The following is a 17,729-nucleotide window of genomic DNA, read 5'->3' on the forward strand; positions in this document are numbered from 1 at the left end:
CGAGCAAGGCCTGGAGCTTCTGGAATATGTAGTTGCGCAAGCACGATTCTGGCTTTGGCAAATGAGTATTCAGATAGCACCCTGTGGCTTCCATTAAGGTGGCTTCCTTCCACCATAAAATGGTGCATGCGTAGCATTTGTCCCTTAACTGCATTAATAGTTCATTCAGCTTGAAAGAATAAAGCACTACTGTGCATCACTTACTTAGATCAATTAAAAAAAATGTGTTTGTCTTAATTACATTCATTTTAGGCTAATACTATAAATATCTTCACCACTATCCAGCTAACAGATTCAGTAGCCTTCTCTGAATTCATGCGCTTAATGATTGCCTCCCACTCAGCAGAATCAGATGACACAACTGAGTCACTGACACTAATCCGGGGGCAGGCACAGGAGAGGTGGAAATGACAACAATACTACTGATGAATTCAGACTTCCGAATTAGTTGAAATGGACTAATCCTCTTAATTTAAAAGATTAAATGTATACTGACAAAAAAGATTAAAACTTACACCTAGTGCAGATTTAAGGATATTTTCCTAACTTTTCAAATAAGAAATTATTAATTTTTCACTGAGATTACATAGCACAGTTTGGCATTTAAAAAGCTTTGCTTTTTTTTGGGGGGGTGTCATTTGGTGCTTTGTCTTTCTGTTATTTTGGTTGTTCACATATCCCGGCTGCACTCCTGTCTGCTGCTCACAACAAGAGATCTCCCCTCACCAATTTGCATATGTGCTCAAATATACCGGTAAGTACAAGTTACAGTTGAAGCCCAAATACATAACTATGCAGTACCTGGCTTAGCATACTGTGGTGCAGGCTTCCTCAAACTCGGCCCTCCAGATGTTTTTGGCCTACAACTCCCACAATCCCAACTAGCAGGACCAGTGGTCAGGGATGATGGGAATTGTAGTCTCAAAACATATGGTGGGCTGAGTTTGAGGAAGCCTGCTGTGATGATCCCCACTGTCTTGTTATGCAAGGTGTTTGTGCCCCGGTGTGTGTGGGTGTGTGCGCTTGCACGCTTGCTAAGAATGCTGTGGGACTTGCACAGCCAGCCAACCTGTATGCTTGCTGCTGCAGTCCTTTGGTACCTTCTCTGCCTGTATGCTTGTAAAAAAGACTATTACATAGGCACCACAATTTCCCCATTTACTCTCCTCCCCAAAGAGCCCAGTCCAAAGTACACCTGCTGAAACATCCCACTGAACTTCATGGAACTTACTTCCAACTAGGACTGTAGCCTTAACCACGTGAAGTCTATCCCCAAACTGCCTAGCACTTGAAGAAAGAAGAACACGGAAGCATACTGTTGCTTCATTATCTCCAGCTGACATATATATATTGCTAACTGTTAACTGAAGAGGAAAGAGAATATCTGAATATCTGCTAACAGAATCTGAAACCAAGTAAAGGTCATGTCTTAGGAGTATTTGTGAGCCACTTAAGGTACTTTGTAATGCTCTGTTTCAGTAATGAGCAGGTCAGAAGAACTGAACAAGAAATAGTTCAAGAATGCAAGAAGAGCCTGCTGCATCAGGCCGAAGGCCCATATTGTCCAGCATCCTGTCTCACAGTGGCCGGCCAGATGCCTATTTTAACAGAACCATGTGCATTTGTTCTTAATCATCATATGTTTTCTTGAGTCACAAGTGGTTGAAGGCCCTTCTTTGCAGCCCAGGCTGGTAACTTGCTGCCCATTAAGGTGCTCTTCCTCCCTGTGGCCTCCATGACAGACACTTTCTCTTACGCATTTCATTATGTATCCAAAAGACTCTGAGCTGATTAAATTTTATTTGTACAAAACATGGATGTCTCAAACTCAGTACTATCTTCCGTTTGCAAACTTTAAAATGATGCAATTAAAATATTTTGCTATATTACGTCTTATTATGAGACATCAACATATGTAGGTGAATTAGAAACAACAGTGCCTCCTCAGAAACAGAACCAGTTCTGCCATCCCATGGTGCCCCAGATGGCAGCAGCAGCAGCAGCAACAACAAGAACACATCAGCCTCTGAAAAGGCCCAGCTGATGGCTGCTCAGTTTGAAAAGGCCTTTTTTGGCTAGAAAGATTTTACATTTTTTGTGTAGAGGTGGAAGGAGAAGAGCACAAAATAAAAGGGCCAGTAAAGGTAAAGGGACCCCTGACCATTAGGTCCAGTCGCAGATGACTCTGGCGCTGCGGCGCTCATCTCGCTTTATTGGCTGAGGGAGCCGGCGTACAGCTTCCGGGTCATGTGGTCAGCATGACTAAGCCGCTTCTGGCGAACCAGAGCAGCGCACGGAAACACCATTTACCTTCCCACCTATTTATCTACTTGCACTTTGAGTGCTTTCGAACTGCTAGGTTGGCAGGAGCAGGGACCAAGCAACGGGAGCTCACCCCGTCGCAGGGATTCGAACCGCCGACCTTCTGATCGGCAAGTCCTAGGCTCTGTGGTTTAACCCACAGTGCCACCCACGTCCCAAAAGGGCCAGTAGTATAAACCAATTGCCATGTTTAGCCAGCCGATGCAGTTACACAAGCCATAACAAAACCAACCTTACCTAACAATTATAATGAGCTTGAGTGATGATACCCCTGGGAAGTGTTTTTGAGAAATCATGTGGGAGTTTTAAAACAATGCCAAAATACCTTAGGCAAGCTTGCCTACTAATGCCATGCCAGATACTTGACTCCAGCTTTCTTGCTCCCACATGCCGATCTTAATGCAATGTTATACCTGAATCTGCTTGATTTGAGAAATATCCACAACTGCAGCATGAAGTTCATTGTGTGTTAAATCAAAATAGGAATGATGTTGCCAATGCTGTCCAGATAATTACACCAGGTCTACAGTACTAGAAGAACATAAGAAGAGCCTGTTGGATCAGGCCAATGGCCCATCTAGTCCAGCCTCCTGTTCTCACAGTGGCCAACCAGATGCCTGTGAGAAACCCATAGCCAGGACCTGGGCACGAGAGAATCTTCCCCTCCTGCAGTTTCTAGCACCTGCAGAAGCATCACTCCTTCCAGTCGTGAAGGGAGAACATCGCCATGATTGCCAGTAGCCTTTGATGGGCTTATTCTCCATGAATTTGTCCAGTCCTCTTTTAAAGCCATCCATATTGGTAGCCATCTCTGCCTCCTGTGAGAGTGAGTTCCATAGTTTAACTAAGCACTGTGTGAAGAAGCAATTGTCTTTTATCTGTCCCGAATCTTCAAAATAGCTGCCACATGCTTCTCCTATATTGAGCCTCTGCTGGTAGGGCCATCCATCAGGTATGTCACACATCAAAATGGTGGCAAATCAAGGATTTAGAATCCGTTAAAAGGAGACAAAATATGAGAAGGAAGGTGGGGAGTTAAGTCTCTTAGGGTACAACTTCAATGGGAAAAGGCATCCTGAAATATAGGCAGGGGTGCATAATTTAGCAGGATGAGGGTTTTAGTGAAGACAGTTGACACTCTGTGGAGGAACTGAGAAAGGCAAGACACATAGGTTTCAACAATTCTGCTTGCCACACTCAAGTGTGATGAGCAACCAACCTTCCTCCCATTCTACACCAGCGTGGTGTAGTGGTTAAGAGTTGTAATCTGGTGAACCAGGTTTGCGTCCCTGCTCCTCCACATGCAGCTGCTGTGTGACCTTGGGCTAGTCACACTTCTCTGAAGTCTCTCAGCCCCACTCACCTGACAGAGTGTTTGTTGTGGGGAAAGAAGGGAAAGGAGAATGTTAGCTGCTTTGAGACTCCTTTGGGTAGTGATAAAGCGGGATATCAAATCCAAACTCTTCTTCTTCTTCATTCTGAAGGTGCCGAGGTAGGGAGAGATCGCCCTGGCAGTTGTGCAGCCACCCCTGCTTCGTCCCCTGCTCCATAGTTGGGAGGAGGGCTGGAGGTTGTTTGGCATCTGTGTGACCTAGGTGTCTGGAGAGCCTTGGCCAAACTGGCAGCATTCTTCACTTGCCTTTCCTACTGCTGAGTAGGAAAGGTAGGGATGAGAGGTTAGGACACCGTTGTTTTAAGGCACTCATTACCAGTGGGTGGGGGTGGTAGCTGGTGACTGTAGCCTTTGGCTTGGCCAACAAGGCCAGCCAAAAATTGTAGACTCCTGAAAACACATCTCTTCATTCATTGATATCTTGGCAGATTTACTCAGTTTTGTTCTATGCAGCATCCATCAGAATAAGCTTTCTTCTTTCTTTTAAAAGCTTTGACGGATGAATGATCCTCCACACAAGAACTGCATTTGTTATATGGAGTCACAGAGTCACCTGTCCAAATGATGATTGACTGAAACTGTGTGTTCAACATGATGCAACATGAACTGATTTTTTTTCATCTCTGAAAAAGAACTCAGAGCTCCCTTTCTGTAAACAGCTAATTTTGCAGAATCACTTGAGGCTACAGAGCCTTCGGTTATGACAGGTTTTGGTGCTGTAATTAATATGACAAAATGATATGAAAACAAAATCCCTGCACTACATAAATGTAATTTGAGAATTGCATTAAAAATCATGTTGTATAAAAACAACCAAGTATTTCTAAATGCTCTGGGAGGAAGACTGTTATTGCCAATTATAGAATTGGAAAAGCCATTAATTTAAAATCTCAGTCTCAATAGTATGGATGCAGAAATTTGGTTTAATTAAGAAAGATGCTTGTATCTTCAGCTCACCCACACTGGTGGTGCCCAATTTGTAACTACAAATGCCAAAAGCATTTTAATTCATGGTACCACTGAATACTCATAAAGCAAGTTTGGCTCCCTAAAGTATGTGTGAAATATTACTGAAATATCTCTTTATAGTTGTCCAAATATATTTTAAGAGGCTGCTCCGGGAAACATTATTTAATGAACTTTTGTGTGCCAACTTAATCCCTAAATTCAATTTTAATTAAAACAGTCTAGGATTAAAGATAGCAGGCATTATCCCTTGACACTGAATTAATCAGAATCAGAGGAACCATTCTTCAAAAGCTTGTTTTCAGTCCACATTCATAGCAGTGTTTTGCAGCTATCCAGCTATGTCTGCAGATTGGTGCAGTAGACTTGTCTCTGGGCAAGTCCGGTCAGTGAGGGTGCACAGGATTCAATCCTCCATACAAAAAAATAAAAAAAATCTGTACACCTGCAAAACTAGATGTTAGGGGAAAGGGTTCTAGTCTATTCTTCTCCCTCACATGTACAGTTTTTTGTATGAATATATATAAAGGAACATTCAGTCATGTGAGTCCCCGACTGCAGCTTGAAATGGTAGGTCCAAGGGACAGGTTCACCTGTGTCAAGTGATGCATGTTAGAGGCAAAATAATCTTAATTTCACATATATGTACATGGGATCTGAGCTGACAGTAGCTAGCCAGGAATGAGATCTTGTGGTTGTGGTAGATAGCCAGATGAATATGCTGATTCATTGTGCAGCAGCTGTGAACGAGGTAAATTCCATGCTAGAGAACATTAAGAAAGGAACTGAAAGCAAAGCTGCTGATATAATGCCATTATAACAAATCTATTGTGTAACGACCACAGTTGGAATACTGTGTACAGTTCTGGTTGTCTCGCTACGATAAGGATATTGTAGTGTAGGAGAAGTTTCAATAAAGGGCAGCCAAAGTGATCAAAATAATTTGTTGCTCCCTCTGACCTTTTTGTTGTTGTTGGCTAAAGATCTCCAGCATAGGAGAAACAAAGCTCCAAAAACAAAGAAGGTATTCAGGAGTTGCTTGTGGTTCCTTTTTCTACTGCAGGTAGAGGCCAGAGGTGAATAGAAATATTGACTGACCTGCTTTTTTGTTTTCCTTTACTGTTTTTCATCTTGGTGTGGCTTTTAGGTCTCAAATGCCATGTGTGCAGGAGTTCAGTATCACAACTGCAGCAGCAGAAGCCCAGGGCAAGAATCCAGTATATGTCCTCAAAAGATGATAAGGAAAGTGCAAGCCAAGCAAGGAACTGATAGTGAGGTTCATGGCACAGGTAGTGCTTAGCTCAGGGTACAGTTCAGCTAGATCTCTGGACCCTGTAAACCTCTTGGCATACACGTAGCTTGTGGAACTAGGAAACAGGAGCTTTCCAGCTGGCCTCATGCATAAGGGAACTCATGCATATGAAGAGATGAGATGAAATGCTTAAAATATTAGTTCTTCTTGAAGGATGTTTATTCACCACAGAAATATAGGCTCCTTGCTCCACTTATTCACTGACCACAAGGTTCTGCTGATTTTAAGTATTACATTTCTCCAGCAACATTCCCCCCGCTCCCTTTAAGGATTTAAGACTTGTTAGGATTTGTTCACTGGGGCTTTTATTCACAGATTGTTCACCATGTACATAATTTCAGCACTTGTTTTCATTAGGGCAACTTTTGCAATCACAGTCTAACCAGCCCTCTAAATTGAAATGGCCATATCAGTCAATTTTAATGGAACATTTTTTTTAAAACCCTGACAGACAATGACCATCAACCCTATGCTTAGAAAGGGTTTCATATTTGGGTTTCTTCAGAGGACACCAAACCCTTCTGTCCCCAAGAACCCTGTTCTGAAACCCCCGGCACAGTGACTTGCTGTGGACACAGAAGTTCCTAAGATCTTCCAGAGTTTCCACTCCCAGAAGGTGCCCCCTTTTACTTCTGAATGGAGGAGAGTGGCAGATCTGCATATCCACTGATCTGGGACGGGTTCTGTTTTGATGGGAATGGGAAGCCAATGCAGAAAAAGCACATCAGAAGTCAACAGAGCATATTTTAAACTGCAGAGAGCTAAATGTGAACCCAGCAGATCAGCAATACACATCTTCTCCTTCAAAGGACTTAATGCTATGCTAATCACCACCCAAGCTTTATTTCCATCACCAGAGATTGGCTTAATTATGCAGGAGTTATGTTTGCAAGGCAATGGATTCCATTTGATTTGCTTCAAGCGAACAATAAAAGCAAAAAGAATCACCCAGCACTTTTAGCTTTTCATGCTGTCAAACAAATTAACACAACTATACTCAATACAAACAATTGCTTACCAAGAGGGCTGCAAAACAGAATCTAAGGGGAGTTGTACAGCACATGATAACAGAGTTTGGAGCCCTTCAAAGAAAATGTTTTGACAGGACGGCACAAAGGATTTTGATTGGCTGCTTATATGTTTTGTTCAACATTTTGTAGTTCCATTATTATTACACATATCAAAATACAGGGAACGGGAAACAAAAGTAGTCCAGACATTTTCCAAACAAAAAACTATCAAACAGATCCCGCCCCCTTCAAACACTAAAGCCAGCAGGTAGAGTGTGCCTACTCTACCTAAATGAGCACCCACAGAGTGCTTTTTCTGAACTGAGACATCATCAAATCCCACTAGATTTCTTTTGCAACTCAGTTCCACCAGACAGCTCCAAAGCATTCCTCCTGTTTTGTATCTTCCTGTTTCTATAGCCAGTGAACCTGGGTGAGATCTTGTTTCTTATTACAGTAGTTTCATCATTTCTGAACGTCTGGACCTTTAGAAGAGGAAGAAAGGCTGCTATCATCATCATCATCATCATCATCATTTCTAGCTGCTCATTATCAACACTTTTTAAAAAAACCAAGCCCAGAACTTTCCACATTTTTCTTCTTTCTTCTAAACCAAGTCTTCAGCTCATCATAAGATAGGGATCAGTAACCTGCTACTGCCAGGGTGGGCAGAAGGCAGTTGGTGGGCCACTGGCTAATTTCTGATCAGAAGCAGATTGACTTTTATGGTAATGAGAGAAAGACAGTTTGGAGTCTTAACTTGGACAAACCTTTGAAAGGGCCCTGCATGGTGCTCTAAACAAGATAAATAACTACACCAGATCTAGCTACATTCCAGCTGGAAGTATTCCATAAAGATCACTTAAGGAGACACAAAAGGAGACAAAGCTGTGATTCCAAGTATCTGCAGGGCAGACAGTACCAGAATAAGCCATAAGGTTGCAGCCTACAATTTTGAAAATATTGTTCCTTGAGGTTTTTATCACTAAAAAGATGTCAAAACATTGAAATAGTGGGGACCTTGGACAGACAATTCAGTGGTCAGTTGTTCATAGTTCATGGTTTATTCTGTTTTGCTTACCTGGGTTTTCTCCAGATATATCCCTAGTGAGTGGTGGTGGTGATGATGGGAAGACTTTGCAAATCACATCTGATTGAAACAAAAGGAATAGCTAGTTGAACGTGTTTATCATTAGCAGAGGACAATGAACGCCATAAACCCATCCATGTACAGCTATTCGCACCTAGCCTGATCAAACACACTTCTCATTTAATTCAAGTAAGTGTTACATTTATTCTATCATTATCAATGTTCCATAATATTAGGAGTGTATCTGCCTTGTTTGGTGTAACTCTAAAAGTAACTGTGCATGAAGTTTGGTGTAAGAGCCATGAGCACATTTCAAAGCTGCAGTACATCATGGAATTTTTGGAAGATACAGAAAAAGCAGGCATATTTGCTTCAGTATGAATAGCGGCAAATGCTTTTATAAAATTGTAGGTAGGTCTACAGTTTGCTACTAGTTTTGAAACAATTGCAACCCCCATTTAATAAGTTTCCTACCTGCTCTATCATCATCACACAGGATTCATTGTCCGAACTACATTTTATAAGGTGTTGGCAGCATAATTTTGGAGAAGGTGAGGTGACATAGACTAGCATCTTGAAAATTATTAGTAATGTTTCAAACACTTACCATCAAGAGAGAACTCAGCAGCTGGGATTGTCCTTGTGAGAAAAGAGAATAATGGGTATCAGTGGAAAGAAAAACATAAGAGGAAGCAGCAGATGAAAAGTCACACAAAGGTGGGAAAACATCCTAGAAATCGTAACACTACACCCGCAATGCTTTCTGCACTTACCTGAGAGTAAGTCCCATTGAGTTAAATGAGATTGACTTCTGAGTAGAATGCATAGGATTTCATTGCACTTTGGTTATAGCTTTTTACCGTCCCGTTGCATTGTATCTTGTGAAAAGGGCATTCTGCTGACTTAATTCAGATTTTAAAAAGGCTTCAATAATTGCTTTAAAGGGGAAACGTAACCTGCCCACATGCAAAATGCAATTTTAATACCCCTACAACACACATTATTCACCTCTTTGCTAAGCAAAGTTGCTCTAGACATATGTCCCATTGAATTCAACAGCATTGCAGCATCGACTTAAAACACAATGCAATTCAACAGAGGTGGTTCACACAAAGCCGTTGTCATTCTTGGTTGATGGGCTGGGGGGGTTGCACTCTCTGCATGAGCCCAGTGTCCATGTGGACAGAATAACATACATAAAGAAGCTTGCACATGTATGTAGGCATGATACACACTGTGTACACAGATCATGCAAATCCCATCTAAGCTGCATTTCTTAACTCCTTGCTCCTGGTGTAGATCTTCACTCAGCCCTTCTTCCCTGACAGGGAAGGGGACACCATTTTGCAGCTTGTCTCAGGTGCAAAAATGTCTTGGACTTGCTCGGCTAGTGTCTATTGAATGCTTAGCTTATTTCAACACTAAATAGAGTTACATGAATTGCAGGAATCCTGTCCCACTCTTGGTCTTTGTTTTTTTTTTTTAAAAAAAATGTGGATTGCACTGTGTTTTGTGATCCTTCTTCATGTGTTTTATCAGGAAATAATCAACTAGGTTCTTCTTTTGTGAAGAAAGGTATGGGGAACCCATGACAGTCATCTGAAGTATTAATTCCTGTGCTGTTCATTTCCTAAACTGAAGCACAAATGAATGGAAAACCCAGTGCTGGATGTGAGGCACAGACTGAAAGACAAAAAGGGATTTACCTGCTCCACTGTGTTTGGCTAATGATTTTACCTATGAAGAGTAAGAAAACAGGACAAGACAGCTGATTCATGCAAAACCACTCTTGTAATCAGGAACTGTTTCTGCAAGACCCATTTCCAGGACAGATTTGGCATGATGAGGCTTCGGAAGCAAACCGCCTCAAGAGATCCCATAGGTGTGATTCAGCATGTCATTTGTGAAATTACATTCAGAACAAGGTAATGAATCATAACACCAGGAGATGATGCAAGTTCAAGGCAGGTAAGACTTGGATGTTCTCCTTGTTCTAAAGCAGGGGTAGCCAACATGGTGCCCTTGAGTTGTTCTTGGGTTACAATTTCCACCATCCCTGGTCACTGGCAGTGTGGGATGGGCAGATGGGAGCTGTACTGGCATCACGTTGCCTACCTCTGCTTTAAGGAACCCAACAGCACACACAGTTAAGGGATGGATCAGTCTGTTTCTGGTCCATGATTTTGCATGTGTTCATTCACAAGTTTATTCTGAGTCATTTCTAAATTAATATTTGAATATGTTTTTAAAACTCCACTCTAAAGTTTGAATTTAAATGCATATTTAAACCCAGTACATAATTATTAAATACAGAGTTAAATAATTTAAATACATAATTAAATAGTATTTTGTCACAAAATGAGTATTTTATCTCAGTGAATGTATTTCTGTATGTATCTTAATCTGAAAGAGGTGTCCTAAATGCATTTTGGTACATGTTTGAGCCAAGAACAGTACTGCAAAATCCAGAGAAGTGTGGAATCTGAAGCAGACATTTGAGTGAAGCTGTTTGCTTTTGGAGAGTTTGCCATAAGGTCCTGGAGAAAAAGTGAGGCTGACTCCTTTGAGAAGATAATTCTCTAGCACTCACCTATGTCTTAATATTTCCAGTTTGTGTGGTTAATAATAGCTAGGTTTAGTCCCATAAAGGTGGCGGCAGGAGTGTCTAATAGTCTCTGTCGCTTAGGAGTTAAATAGTTCCACACCAGCCCAGGATCTGACCCACATACCAGCAGACAGAACCTTCATATGCAGTCAGCTATGAGGATAAATGAAATGTCTAATAGGGATTCTGCATCACCAAACATTTGGAAGGGATGAAATATCCAAAAACAAACAAGGTAAAGAAAATCTGTCCCATGAGTCCCTTAGTTGTTATACTGCTGTGACCGATCATCAAAATCTTTTTAGATAAATTGCAAAGGGTATTTAACCTATATTATATTTTGTATCTTTGAGTAAGCAGATGAAATTAGACTATGCCCTATAATCAAGTCAATGAAAAATGTGCAGCATGGAAATAGGGTAATTCAAGTTGCTATATATAGCAGATGTGTATCTAGCAGGAGAATGTGCATACTGCTTGTGCACATATATCAAAGTGCATAATCTCTAGTTATTACTCACATATCAGCATATTCACTGTAATTTATATAGCTTACTTAACACTGCTGGGAGAGGTGTTCTTTGGTACGTTCACTTACCATGTACTACTTGCATCAGGGCGTCTAGGTTGGTGATATACATGGCTGTGTGACTTCTGACATCCTGAATGTCTGACTGATCCAGATGCACTGTCAGCACTTCCACACTGTCATTGCTGAAATTCTGTTTCTTAATCCTAGCATGTACAAGAGGTCATTCCACCAACCACGCAACCAAACAACCTACCAAACATCACCCCTGATTGTAATGTCTGTCACTCCTAAGGGCAAATACTAAGTTAACCTATGGATAGTGTACAGATAGAAGAGGTTGTGTATGTTGTTGCTTTTGAGTGAAATTCCAATGGTGCCCTTGCACTCACAGGAAGGGGTCTGTTTCGGCAGAGTTGTCCACTAGTGGAAGAAGTGGGGAGGAAATTTTTGCTGATTTCCCCTGTCAGGGGCCCTCTAATGCCAACCAGGATGGGGCAGAGCTGACAGGGTGCGGAGATTGGGGGTAGGGAAAGCTCAAGCACTGACTTGGATGAGTCTTTTGCCCCATAGTTTCCAGACACCACAGAAAGGGAATTGGGACCGTCTGAGTCAGTCCCCGTTCCATCTTCTGAGCGTGGGGTGTGGGTTAACTGGACTCATATACCCAACATGCTTGTCCAATTAATGCATGAAGGGGTTAATACCACAGAGTAAGCTGTCCTGCCAGGCTTAGTTATGTCATTTTCCTTACCTTGGGAGGAAATAGGTAATTGAGCCTATTGTCCCCCTCCCCTACACGAGAAGCTCAAAGTGTGAAGAGGCTTGAACTGGTTGCTCCAGTCCAACCGCACGGCTCTCACCAGCTAATCTTGAGTTCCTATACCAATAATCTAGGAACTAGATGCCACATATCATTAGCACAATTATCCAAAATGGTCCCGTTATTGCTACTGTAGAGGCAAAAGCACATTCCTGAAGGTAGGGAAGCTAATACTTTCAGAAGATGTAGGAGGAAGAGAAAAGACTCCCATCATGCCAAGCTTCTCATTACCTGGCAATGAGTCCATTCAGTGGACCACCATATGAAACCACGTACATGTGGAGAGCAGCGTAGTCTATGTGACAGGCAAACGAAGGGGAATGTGTGATGTGCAACTTACCTCTCTTGGGCTAGCTGAAAATCCTACAGAAAGACAAAAAGAAAACAAGAAATTGTTTTTATTGCACGCAGAGAAAGGGGGGGCATCCAGCAAATGAGACTTTGCTAACTTGAAGGGGAGAAAAAGCTGCTCACCTTGAGGAAGAGGCAAGCATCTGTTTTCTCTGTTAGTGCTTGTAGCTCCCGAAGGCCCTGGGCAGCCATGTCCCTCTTGTCTGCCACTTGCTTCTTCAGAGCCGCCATGTCAGCCAGCTGCTTTTTCTCACTGGACTGGATGTCACCTAGGATCTGCTTCTCCTTCTGATCTACCTGAGACTTGATCTCTTGGAAGATTCTGGAGAGCTGATCTGTCAACGTTTTCTTATTGTTCTAAGGAAAGAAAGATGGCAACTTTTTATTACAGTTGAATTGTTGGACTTAGGGCATAAACCCGGGGTGTCTTGAGCAATACTTCCCTATCTGGGCTAAAAAGGATTGTTAGCTCCGTGGTCACAGTCCCTCCCCTGTTCATAAAACTCCAGTAGGAAAAAAACATTATTTTAAAAGGTGTGGGGACTATATATGTCAGATAACATTTTTATAGTGAAAAATGACATATCGCTTCCGCAAAACAGGCCACCAAGCTATCAAGTATATAGCTCTCAGCAACCTCCCAAGTATGTTGCCAGTCACTCTGAAAAGCACTGTGGGCATCAGCCCCTCCGAAGATCACACCAAAGTATTCTTGCCTCAGTTATCCTGTGGCTGCCACCACTGAGTAATGTGCAGTGCAAACTTATGCATATATACTCAACAGTAAGTCCCATATGAGTGTGCATAGGACTTCAGCTTGAATGTCAACAGAGCTTTTTAATTCTCAGATCCTAATACAACCTCCCCCAACCGGGTGTCATCAGCCTCAGCTAGCCTATCTCTCCTGTCTGGTGCTGCTGGGAGTTGTAGTTCAGTTGTAATGGTTTACCCACTGACACCTTGGCTGGGATCTCTTGCTTGTTCCCTGGCTTGACTTTGGCTTCCTTACCATTGGGTGCTCTTTTTCTCATGCCCTGCTGGTTTCCCAGCAACTGAAGCACATGCACCAAAGTAGGACCAGAAGCTCACATCTCACCAGTCTTCTGTTGTGGCAGAAAAGGTTGCCTGATATGCAGGGCTGTGCAGAGGCAGGGGGTAGCCCTTGTCCTGGGCCTTGGAGAGCTAAGCTGGCCAGGGCCCCCTGTCAGGGCCCAGCCACTGGCAGAGGAAGAGGAGTGCGGGGGGAGCGCATCGCCCCTGGCAGCGTGTTCCTGGTGGGGTGCCATCACGGCTGCCCCCGCCTGTGCTGGGCACCACACCACCGCAGGCAGCGTGCCACGCCCCCAGGACACACGCCAGCCCCGCCCCCACCTATCCTCCACCACCCCACCCCCGGTGCCGGAGCATGAAGCTCCGCCACTGGGCCCAGCTGCTTTTCTGTTTGAGTTTTTAACTTTATTCTAACAAGACTCCCACCCCAGGCCTCAGACAAGCTCTGGGTGGGTCTGTGATATGAAGTGCTGCCTTGGAAGCCCCCTAGTATCTGTTAGTGGTCACACACTCTTAACCAGGGAGAGCCCATGTTTTCGGGTACTTGTCCCTGGTAAACTACTGTCTTTCTTTTGTCCCTACCTTGGCTGTTAGGTAGGTTTTAGGGATGCCTGAAAGTGCACATACACATACACTAGAGTTGCCATTTTTAAAAAACCCAGTCCTTCCTCTGAGGTTAAGTATCTGAAGAGGGTGTAGAAACACATGCCTGTCCAGACAGTAAATAGAAGGTGCACTAACTAAATCTGTGTCCATGTGTGATAGATGACAGACAGACAGAGAGACAGACAGACAGACAGAGATGATAGATAGGTAGATAGATAGATGATAGATAGATGATAGATAGATAGATAGATGATAGATAGATAGATAGATAGATAGATAGATAGATAGATGATAGATATAGATAGATAGATATAGATGATAGATAGATAGATGATAGATAGATGATAGATAGATGATAGATAGATATAGATAGATGATAGATAGATAGATAGATGATAGATAGATAGATAGATGATAGATAGATAGATGATAGATAGATATAGATAGATGATAGATAGATAGATAGATAGATAGATAGATAGATAGATGATAGATAGATAGATATAGATGATAGATAGATAGATATAGATAGATGATAGATAGATAGATAGATAGATAGATAGATAGATAGATAGATGATAGATAAACCTTCGGGTGAAAAGAGTCACTGGCCAAAAGTGCTGCATAGTTAAAATGAAAAGATTGGGGAGCTGGATGGAGAAGCATATTGGAGACACATTCATTATTTTCCACCTGGGACCTGAGAGTGATGCATGGCATCATGAAGTTACAGCACAAACCTTTATCTGATCCTCACTTTTCTGAAGCTGTAGGAGTGTCTTCTTTGTGGCAGTTTTGTATTCCTGCATTGATTTCATAATCCGTGAGAGAATTGCCTGATTAAGAGAAGAACAGAAGGGAAATCACAGAACTGTACATTTCAGTAAGTTTATTTGGTAGATTAATCAACTACAGCAGAGGTTCCAATACTGATCCTTGGGGGACTCTACTTTCTACTTCTTTCCATTTGAAGAACTGTCCATTTATTCCTATTCTTTGCTTCTTGCAACTTAACCAATTCCTGACCCACAAGAGGACTTCTCTTATTTCTTGACTGCTTATTTCTTGACTCAAGAATCTTCGGTGAGATACTTCATCAAACATTTTTAGAAAGTCCAGGAATGCTATGTCAACCAGATCACCTCTGTGTATATGCTTGCTGACACTCTTGTTGACACCCTCATGGGTTTGTGAGACAGGATTTTCCCTTGCAGAAGCCATGCTAGCTCTGCTTCAGCAGGGCTTGTTCTTTTATGTGCTTGGTTAGTTCATCTTTAACAATACTTTTCACCAGCTTTCCAGAGACTGACGTTAAGCTAACTGGCCTGTAATTTCCAGGACCACCCCCCTAATTCCTTTTTTAAAACTGCCGTTGCATTAGCTACTTCCCAGTCTTCTGGTATGGAGATTGATCCGAGGGACATATTTCTGTTTTGAAGACCAGCAATTTCACATTTGAGTTCCTTGAGAACTCTCAGGTGGCTGCCATGCATCCTGGCAAGGATGCTTGTGGTTGCATTTTGAGAATGGAATGCACATTGACTTGGAAATAACCCCCATTGAACTCCATTTGTATGTTTGGGCTGCCATGATGGTGAATTTCTGCTTTATTTGTCTTTTCAAATAATATGTTGGGTCTTCTTCCCAAGTAGCTAGACTGCTAATGATTTAAAGCACAATCAAGTATGCAATTAAGTACACAGAGGTGTTCCAATGCTCTTCTGTCCCCATATCCTGGTCAAAGTCCCACTAGCCTCAGCAGAACTTTTATTTTTTTATGTAATTTATTAAATTTTGTAATTTTTTGTGTAATTTATCTCCTGCCCTTCCACCTGAAGGAGCCTAGGGCGGCAAACAACAAGCAAACAGAAAATTTGTTCTTCCAGAAACAGGCTGCAGGTTCTTACAGAAGGTCATAAATTAAAAGCAATGGCATTAGTTACCACTAACTTTTTTGCAAAATTGTGCTCTAATCTATCAGGTGTTCCCTGGGAAGGGCTGTTAACACACAGTGGGGTGTTTGTTAATCTTGGCTGGCATACTGCCATGCTCAGAGGGGGAGAAAAAGTCAATGATCAATGCCAGGAACTGTAATGCACAAACACATTGTCAAGCACGGAAATGAAGATACCTGCAGAAAGTGCTGAGGCTAAGCAAGGTCTATAGGTAGTCTCCACTGTTGGTTTGGTGTCATTTCTCAATGGGACCTTCTGGGTGAAAAGCGCATGCTCTATCACAGTGAGCTACAGCCCTTCCCCTGACTACATATTTGTATAAATATATGCCTCACCATTAGAAAAACACCCCGCAAGTATAATTTGCTACTCCTTAGTTATCAGGCATTGAATGCTACTTGATGCTTGATGTTTTTTGCTTCGTTTTCTCCCCCCAATACTATTTGTTTCAAAGTCTTGCAGGATCCCTTTCTTTACTTCCACATTCTGACATTCTATTTAAAACATCTCTCTCTGTTACATTTAATTGGAGGACCTTTTTGGAACACTCCATGCCTGGTTGAAGCCCCTTACCATCTGCTTGTCATACTCGTCCTTAAGGGCGACGACGCTGTGGCCGCTGTGGGAGCCAGTGGTGGAGCAGGCCTTGCAAACACACGCCAAGTCGTCTTGACAGAAGCATTCCAGCAGCATGGCATGCTCTGGGCATTTCTCCTCCTCCTGGGCTCCAGCGGTCCCAAGAGCCACCAAAGCATGGTTCTTCTGGGTGGCCTTCGAATTGTGTTTCCTCAGGTGGTCTCGGCACAGGGACGCCTCACAGGTCAGACACTTCTTCTCCGCTGAGTGAGGTTTCCCTAGGCAGAAATCGCAGGGAATCATGATTCTCTTTCCTTTGAGCTTCCAAGGAGGCTTTTCCTTCTGAGGAGGCAGCGAGGAACTGGCAGCTCTCTGTTGACAACCTGGCATGAACCTTGAACACAGGGTAGGAGGTGCTGGCTTTGGACTCCTGCACTGTGTTCGGTATGCCCTGGGCAGAGTCCTAAGAGAACTCCTGCAGCCCCAGCTCAGGGACACAGGACGGCCATGTATGCCGTGTGTCACCATGCTCCAGCAGGTGGTTGTTTCAAATTCCATTGCTGTCTCTCTCTGCCATGGATCCAAAATCCATGCAGACTAGCTAAGCTCCAGTTCAATGAAAGGAAACTTGCAGGATTTTTATTTTTATTAAAAACAAAACAAAACATTTCCAGGCATTTGGCACAATAGACTCAGCTCTTCCAATGAAGATGTCTACTATTTTATTTATTTGGTGGGTTTTTAAAAAAAAAATTAAAGATTTATACTCCGCTTTTTGTGGAACTTCCTCCACAAGTGACTTACAATCTCCAAGAAAACCAACTTAAATACAATAGAAAATAGAAGAAAGCATAAGGCACTCAAGCCATAAGGCAGCATACAAAACAAATGCAGGAAACCTTGCATCTAAGACCCTTCATTAAAATCAAAGTGAAGAGGTAGATTTTAAAGGATCCAGTTTTCTCATTGTGTGGTGCTACAGAGTAGAGAATCCTATGCATGTTTTGAAAAATAATACTTTGTGCGGGCACCTATGGTCCTTTTATCAAGATAGGAGTATCAGAACCTCATTTTTGACCAAATATTATTAATTATAATTGTATTGCATTGTACTGTGGCCCTCCCTTCACTGTAAGATCCC

General features: G+C 42.5%; 1 protein-coding gene across 2 annotated transcripts; it reads right to left on the minus strand.

Moving 5' to 3' along the window:
* Window positions 1-6,277: 6,277 nt before the first annotated feature.
* On the minus strand, window positions 6,278-17,239 carry LOC309526795 (tripartite motif-containing protein 29-like). Of its 2 annotated transcripts, XM_082213065.1 has the most exons (9): window positions 16,586-17,229; window positions 14,798-14,893; window positions 12,525-12,758; window positions 12,391-12,413; window positions 11,297-11,433; window positions 9,800-9,830; window positions 8,701-8,732; window positions 8,085-8,153; window positions 6,278-7,488 (listed from the first exon to the last, which is right to left on the minus strand). In XM_082213065.1, exons 1-9 carry the CDS (start codon window positions 17,144-17,146, stop codon window positions 7,469-7,471), a joined length of 1,203 nt encoding a protein of 400 aa, XP_082069191.1. In that variant the 5' UTR covers window positions 17,147-17,229; the 3' UTR covers window positions 6,278-7,468. The 2 variants fall into 2 exon arrangements, 1 of the variants encoding a protein (XP_082069191.1); XR_014216921.1 differs by lacking the exon at window positions 9,800-9,830 and having other exon boundaries at window positions 16,586-17,239.
* Between the last annotated feature and the right edge of the window lie 490 nt (window positions 17,240-17,729).

This window comes from Podarcis vaucheri (genome assembly GCF_965113315.1).
Source record: "Podarcis vaucheri genome assembly, chromosome: 2".
Lineage (NCBI taxonomy): Eukaryota > Metazoa > Chordata > Lepidosauria > Squamata > Lacertidae > Podarcis > Podarcis vaucheri.

Bases quoted from the DNA above. Each gene is read 5' to 3' on its own strand.
- LOC309526795 (XM_082213065.1), bottom strand. From the start codon at position 17,146: ATGGAATTTGAAACAACCACCTGCTGGAGCATGGTGACACACGGCATA. The intron at 14,894-16,585 runs GTAAGGGGCTTC...TCTCTTAATCAG, and splicing joins ACGAGTATGACAAGCAGATG to GCAATTCTCTCACGGATTAT. The intron at 11,434-12,390 runs GTAAGTTGCACA...TGTACATGCTAG, and splicing joins TTTCAGCTAGCCCAAGAGAG to GATTAAGAAACAGAATTTCA.